Source organism: Macadamia integrifolia, unplaced genomic scaffold (assembly GCF_013358625.1).
Source record: "Macadamia integrifolia cultivar HAES 741 unplaced genomic scaffold, SCU_Mint_v3 scaffold2815, whole genome shotgun sequence".
NCBI classification, from domain to species: domain Eukaryota; kingdom Viridiplantae; phylum Streptophyta; class Magnoliopsida; order Proteales; family Proteaceae; genus Macadamia; species Macadamia integrifolia.
In genome coordinates this window covers 2,665-10,601 of record NW_024868982.1, presented here as the reverse complement: position 1 = coordinate 10,601, position 7,937 = coordinate 2,665, and the positions used below count along the sequence as shown (strand labels likewise).

Here is a 7,937-nt window from a genome sequence, read left to right as displayed (position 1 = left end):
TTGATGTACTCAACAATTTTCTTCATGGTTTGATGAACACATTTCAAGTTTATCAGAACCATGAGACTTCTGAAACTTCACACACCTGGGGGGAGAGTAGCTAATTAAAGGAAATAACAATAGTCACAGATGCATTTGGATATTTTTGAAACTGAGAGAGAGAGAGAGAGAGAGAGAGAGAGAGAGAGAGAGAGAGAGAGAGAGAGAGAGAGAGAGAGAGACATAGATACATAGACAGTTGCATAGCCCCTACACCAACACGGGGGTCAATGAGAGCACGTATAAGAGCATCATTATGGATGGAATTTTATTATCTCAGTAGAGGTACCATAGTAATTGTGGGCACCCTTGTGTTTGGGCACAAGATCCACAAGACCAAGTAGCGTTCTTTTTCCCTAAAAAAAAAAAAAAGAATGATGAAGATGGTACCATAAACAAAATTGCACAGGCCATAAATAGAGTAGCACAGTAGAGGAGGAAAGGAATAGTTGCAAAAAAATATCAAATCATTAAAATCATTGGATCATGGATAAATAATCAAGAGACATTGGGAATCCATATGTATCCAACGTATGTACAAAATAAGAAAAAAAGGATAGATATCTTGTACTTGAACGGAGTATTCTGTTATCGTAGATGAAAAAAAAATTAACAATCTTTGAGATGCATAAATCATTGAGAAATAAACAGCCACTAGAAGAACAAAATATCAAGTTAAAGGCTTTGTTATAAAGTCATAAAGAAAAAATGCATGAATATAGAGCAACATACTTCAGTAGAAAACAAAAAAACAGTTGTCTACAAAACATGACTACCTGTTATCGATCCATTAGCCCTTCCCAACAGAATTCTACTTATACAAGGATAGCAGGCAGTGTATCTTATCATCATAGAATGGACCCAAAAGAGGATCAACATCTGACAAAAAAAAAGTATTAGAAATGTTTCAATCTATTTTTGACAGAAATAATATGAATAAAATAGCAAGAAAAATTATCACTAAGAAATAAATACCTTCTAGTGTCAAATTAACATCTTCAACAAATCATAATACAAGAGTTCCAATGACTACATCCATGGATGCATCACTTAGTGGTAATGCCGCACTAACCTGCATAACAGAATTAGTCCCAAATACTGCTACCTCAAAATCCTAGATCAATAGATTTATACCCTTCTGGAAAGAAAAGAAAGACTAAGATATAATTCAAATTTTGAATTTATGAAGCCAATAGAAGGGGTAAAAAAACAAAAAAAAAAAAAAAATGCATGCGAGCTTGCCTCCAAGAGGTAATAAGCTCCACATGTATAAGTATGAGCTCAACACTATATAAGGCAATGCTATCTGAAAATACATTACCTTCCCAATAGATGTCGTCATGGCAATGATTTAAGCCTCTCTAAGCTTGAAACTCAACTACAGCACAAAATAAAACATTTTCATTCCTCTCACAGCAACCAGAGATGATGAATTTCATTGTTCACTCAGTAATACAGCAAACAGCCACAAGATATCAAGTCAAACAAGTGGGCATGTAAAAAATTATTATTCCAAACATTTTTAACTATCATCCAAGTTGGTAAATAAATGAAAGATCAACATGCCAAGCCAAGAACCAAAAAATAAAAATAAAAATCCACATATTGTATCCTTACCACCAAGCCAAGCACTCTGCCTTGCCCTTAGTCTGAAAACAGTATGTAGAACTTATATATTCAACCTTAACCAGGGTATGTATCTTATAAATTTTGATGTTTGGACCAGCTCGAGGATGTTCAGATCGGTAGCTGCCAATCAGAGAAGTCTTAAAATATTTGTCCAGTTTAAAAAAATATTAAATGAAGGTGTTCTTGTGAGAATGAAACATGTTTGAGAAGGAAGAAGTAAAGCTTACCTCAAATATTAGACAGTGTAAAAGTCTCTTAATAAATTGAAGCATGATATGATATAGAACTAATGAGCAGCAGATGGCATTTCCTCTTGTGGTAAGAGCACGAACTCCCCAAGGATATGAACTGCATTATCTTTGAAATTCAGCTAGCTGCTCTGCTAGTTGTAGCGCGCGAAGACTTTCATGATATTACGAATCTAAAGTTCTTTGTCAAACAAAACTGAAACTAGAGCATCCATGCACACACCATTTAAGGTAAAACCAATACATAAATAAATGTTCATTGATGCCTCCATAAAAACAGAGAGAAATCTTACACTTGAATAAAAAAGATCAAGAGAAACAAAAAATAACCCCCCATAAGAAGAGATCAAAGAGTACTCACAATGAAGAGTTGAGAAAAACTGGAAGAGTAAGTGGAAGAGAGCTGCCTTTATTCTGTAAAACAATCAAATTACCAAATGTAAAATCTATAGGAGTGAACAAAAATTAACAAAAAATTTTAAACCAAGGGGCCAAAAATGATTTTTATTCTACCTTTTCATAATCCCTCCTACCAAGGGCCATTATATAGAGTAACTGAAAAAATACATGCAAGTAGTGAAACCTGAATGTGGATGCTCCAATTTCCGTCAACGCTTACACACACACAAAAGGAGAGAGAGAGAGAGAGAACTTACCCGGTGATAAAAAAAAACCACATTTGTTGAAGACAAATTCAAACCTTATGAGGTTCAACTTAGTCAAAAAATTCCATGTTGTTTTGAACAGAAGTGGTTATTCCATAAGCAGTACTTGGATAATATTTCATGGATGATTTCACATTGTTACAGAGAGATCAACATAGTGGCTGACAAATTGGCTAAGCATGGGGCAGTTTCAAGAACATCTGAAGTTTGGGAAGAAGTCCCATCTTTTGTGTTTTTTGATGTAAGCTGGGATTTTCAAAAATGTCCTAGATATAGATTCATGTAAATAGCCTTTTTGGTTGAGCTGTTGTTTCTGCTGATGGCCATGCCAAAGGTGGATCAATAGCTCAATAGTAATTTTTCTTGCACTTTCTCTTTCTTTTGATTTAATGAAATTCATTTGCTGATCCTTAGCAAAAAAAAAAAAGAGGTTCACCTCTTGGGTTTCTCTTGTGGTTCAACAGGGCTTTAGGATCTGTGAGATGGGAAGTTCCAATTAGCCAAAGGTATCGCCATTTCCTGCTCCTCCCTCTCACCCCCTCTACCCTCTTTTTCCTTTTTGGATAGATTTTTCTTATTTCTCTCCTCAAATCGTTGTCATATGGTTTTGATTGCTTAAGTTTATTTGTTAGTGGATCTTCCAACAGGATAGATTTGTATGTAATTATGGCCGTGAAGAAAAGAAAAAGATAGATATGAAAAGAGAAGAGACCTCACTTGGAGAGAAACGTGGGACCAATACTGGATTCAAAAGGAGAAAAAAGTGGGGAAAAAAAGTTTCCTACGTAAGGGGATTTTTTTTTTTTCTTACCATTCAGTGGTAGATTTGTATATAATTAAGATTGACAAGAAAAAGAAAAGAGATAGATACAAGAAGAGAAGAGACTTCACTTGGAGAGAAACGTGGAATGAGATGAGAGAGTTTCTAAAATGGAAAGTCAATCGTTAATTTTTTTTATTTTATAATAAATATATATATATATATATATATAAATGTGAGGATAAGGGTGCCATCAATTTGTGATAAATAGTAAATAATAAGAAAAAAATAATACGAGATAGTAGGTATTTAAATAAACAAGAAGAGTAAAGTAGTCAATGGAAAGATTTGCCATGAAGCACGAGTACATGCACTAATCTCACTTGTAAATAATCCAAAAAAAGGTAAAAATTATTTTCTGATATAATTTTTCAATCTGCTAATAAAGACAGATATGCATATTGAAAGCATATAAATTGTAAAGGGTTAATCTCCATATTGAAAGCATGTACTCATTGTTGATTCTAAAAAGTTACTAATCCTTACCACCACACATTATTTATATTGTGATTTGAACCTTTACTAATAAGTAATCTTTTTTTGGACTAATCTTTACCCTTTTTATTTATTTATATACTTTTATGCAGATTGAAAGTATGCTAAACATACTTTTAATGTGCAGAGCAAGCATGGTTTATTTATATTCTAATGAGGACATACTTTCAATCTATCTTTAGGAGATATCCAAAAAAAATTATTAGTGCACCAATAATTAAAAGTATTAGTCCAAAAAGAGAGGAACGTGAAAGAGAGGAGAGAATGGCTTATTGCAAAAGTAAAGTGGGAAAGAAAGAGAGAGAGAGAGATAAGGAAAGGGATTTAAGTGATTTTTAAAAAATATTTAAATATTAAAAATATAAAGGTGCCAACAATATTATATAAAAAATTGATAAGAAAAATCATAATAAGGCAAAGATAAAGTATTTAAATAAACAAGAGGGGTAAGGTAATCAAGTGAAAGGTTTACCACAAAGCATGAATACATCCAGTTATATAATGGATATATAAGGATTACATATTCTCCATACACAAGAATAATTTATTATTCGGAGGATCAAACAGAGAACTGAAAACAAAATTTAGCCAGGTAGCATGCTTATCTGATTCAGTTTCAGTTCTTCTTCCTCCAAAGGACATCAAGAACAGAGCGAGCAGTGCAATAAGCTATGGCCTGGGCCGTGACCATTGGATTCACACCCAACGCCGTAGGAAATACGCTTGTGTCTGCAAGGAACAGACCCTCCACCTCCCATGTCTCCATCCTTTGGTTCACCACAGACTCAGTAGGGTCCACTCCCATCCTACAGCTTCCCATTTGGTGGGCTGAGCATAAGGTGGAACACAAACCCCTCAGCTTTTTCCTACTTTCCTCTTTTACAAACTTCTCAAACTCATGCCTACTTGCTTGCTTTACATTCAATTTCTTCCCCTCACCTTGATGGGTACCAATCTCTTCAGCCCCTGCAGCTGCCAATATCCTAAGTATCTTCTCCAATCCTTTCCTTAGGTTCTCTTCATCCATGTCATCCATTTGATAACTATATGAATCTGATGAGTTCACAGTACCTGATCCTTTATCCCTTACCAATGCAAATATATGAGCAGTCCTTGAGAACTTGCACATTCTCTCTTTTATGTCAATGCCAGACACCCAGGGGATCACTGCTGAGAACATTCCTGGGTGCAATGCCGGTGTTTGTATCACCGCCCCATAGCCTCCGCGGCCACCAGAAACCTCGAAATTTGCAACCACGGTGGACATTGCTGTCATTATACCTCCTTCATAACTCTTTTTATCTTGTAATAAGTCAGGTAAACCATTTGATGAATTAGGGAAGTAGCCCCATGCCATTGTCACAGGATGAAGATGAAGGTGTTTACCAATGTTTGGATTCCTCAATCCACTTCTCTTTAATAGCGTGGGCGTTGAAAGTGCACCACATGCAACAATTGTAACCTTCGACTTCACCACACATATATCTTTTTCCCCTCCATTGTTGAATTCGAAGGCTACCCCTTTCGCAGTCGAAGTGTTTCCATTTATTGATCTCCTGGTAGTCCTCTCGTGTAAGACTTTTAAAGCTGTGCAACCTGGTAGTATTACACCATTACCTGTTGGAAGGTTCAAAACATCTTGTAAAAACCTTGTTACAAAATGTGTTTTTTAAATTGAATTAAAGCCTCTCTAATTCTTAATTGTGCAATTCTCTCCGTGCACGTGACACCTGTATATTTTTAAAATCGAACGATTGTAGAAGTTTAAGGCATTTGAGGGGTTAAAATATTTTTGAATCCTAAAAAACTTAACAGCTGTTGAATGTAAAAATTATTTATGTGTCACGTGCACAGAGAAAATTGCACAATTAAAAACTTGAGAGGATCTCAAGATCCGTCTTTTGATGCTTTGCCTTTGTCCCCCACATGTATGTTTTTGTTTTTGAGCTTTAATCTCATGCTTCGGTCAAGGTTCACGAGTCTTGAGACGAGGGGTTTTAGCGCCTTGATTATAGCACTTCCCAGGTTGAGCTGGCCTTACTCTAGTAGGGGCATGGCCAGGCTCCAATAAAGGGCTTCCACCTCAGCCTATTGTTGGCCCATCCAATGTCAGCATTTAGATAGATTCTCACCCCTGGGGAGAGTGAAAAGAGACGTATATATATTATGCGAAGATGTTTTTTGTTTAGGAGCGTGGCCTACACCACCGCTTTCGAGTTTATCTCTCTCCTCCTCTAATTGAGGGCAACAATGTCATTTCATTGTGGGGGAGGAGAGTGATAGACATAGGAGAATGTTGGCATAGACCGTGCTCCCCAGCAGAAAAACATATTCCCATATAATATACGGGAACAGGAGCCCTGTCAATCTGGCATTCCCTATGCTCAAACAAAGACGGGCATAGACCACGCTGCCCATCACCAACTTGCGCTGAAGATGCTATAGCGGGTCCTGCCATTTTTTGCGCACGCCCGACACAGGAGGCACAGGGATGGACAGAGTTCCTTTACTCTAACATGGTTTTTTTTAAGGGCGTAATCCCTTAGAAGAGACGCTCTCCCTTCACCTATGTGTCAGGTCTGAGTTTCAAAAATAGATAATTTATACTCTATTGGAATCTTAAATTACATTACCTGACTCCACCAAGTCCACTAGCCATGTCTCTGAGTTACCCTTCTTTCTCCCATCCTTGCACCCAAAACAACACCACCCACAATAGTGATCTGAAGTTGAATTTCGAGGGATGTTGTTTACTGGATAACCCAACTCATTACACCCTTTTCTTAACACTGCATTGTTGAATCCTTCTTCATCAAAATCAGATTGAACTCCCATACGCTCACAAACTACATCCAATGCATGTTTATAAAGCTTGCTATCAAATAACTCAAGCTCATGAGTGTCACACCATTCCTTGATTACATGATCTGGAGTTCTAATAGAAGCTGACCAATTAATTGTAGAACCCCCACCAACAGTTGAGCCAGCCAGAATTGTCACACCCAAATCATCAGTAACCAGTAATCCATTATTTAGATACATTTGATCCATAGTTGGTCCTTCAAGAAGTGACAGATTGCTTCTTGCATAGTAGTTTCCTTTTTCTAGGACAAGAACCTTGTAGCCTTCTTTGGCAAGAACACCAGCAGCAACTCCACCACCAGAACCAGAACCCACAACCACCACATCACATTGGATGGTTAAAGAAGGAGAAGATAGAGATGAGTGGGGTTTTTTATTAGTGGGTAGATGATGGTGAAGTGACACAGAAAATCCTGATCGCTCAAGGGTTGCTGAGAGAACTTCCCTTGGTTGTGTTATGTCAATGATACCTCTATAAAGAGGTCCTACAAGCTTCTCTTTATTTCCATCTCCTTCTTGTCCAGTTCTCTCAGTTTCTTGAGACTCTTTCTTGAAATCCGGATCTGGTCCACAATAGCCCAGTGCTTCCCACGATATGTTATGATTATTCTCATCTACCTGAAATAAAAGAATTTTTTTTTCTTTTTTTGGGTAAGGAAATAGAAGATCATAAGATGCTTTTTAAAACCACAAGCGAAAAAGGCAAGACCTTAGTGAAATATAACTTAGGGAGGAAGTTTGGTATGCCAGGTTTTTTAAAGTTATCAATTCAATCAATGGAGGGCTGGAATCACAGAGGCATAGGGAACATTCCCAAGGGAAAGAGGAAAGAGAGAGTCACAGATGAAGGTATATCAATAGTATATCCACCCTTTTCTCTATAAAAGTTATTAGGAAAAGTGTCTTTGAACAATCGATCCAGTCTTTTCCGTATCTATCTCTTTCCTTTCCCAAATAGGGATAGATATGTCATTTTATATTAACATATCTAGGCTTTGAAATATACAACAATTATAGATTATAATATTTGGTATCATAGTACCATTTATAAAAAAAAATTTCTGTAAAGCTTGTTCTTTTATGAATATTGCTCTATTCTTTATTTTTTATTTTAAATTACTCACAAAAAAAAAAAATTTGATTTCTGTAAATCTTTTTCCCCTCATCATATAAATAGGG

At 36.4% G+C, this 7,937-nt stretch overlaps 1 protein-coding gene across 1 annotated transcript; it reads right to left on the bottom strand.

The window, feature by feature from the left end:
* Positions 1–4,303: 4,303 nt before the first annotated feature.
* LOC122067294 (long-chain-alcohol oxidase FAO4A-like) lies at positions 4,304–7,439 on the bottom strand (the record flags this gene model as incomplete). The annotated part of the gene is made up of 2 exons (XM_042631125.1): positions 4,304–5,513; positions 6,530–7,439. Coding segments are annotated over 2 exons (1,911 nt in total), but the record flags the coding sequence as incomplete, so codon positions are not given.
* Positions 7,440–7,937: the final 498 nt, after the last annotated feature.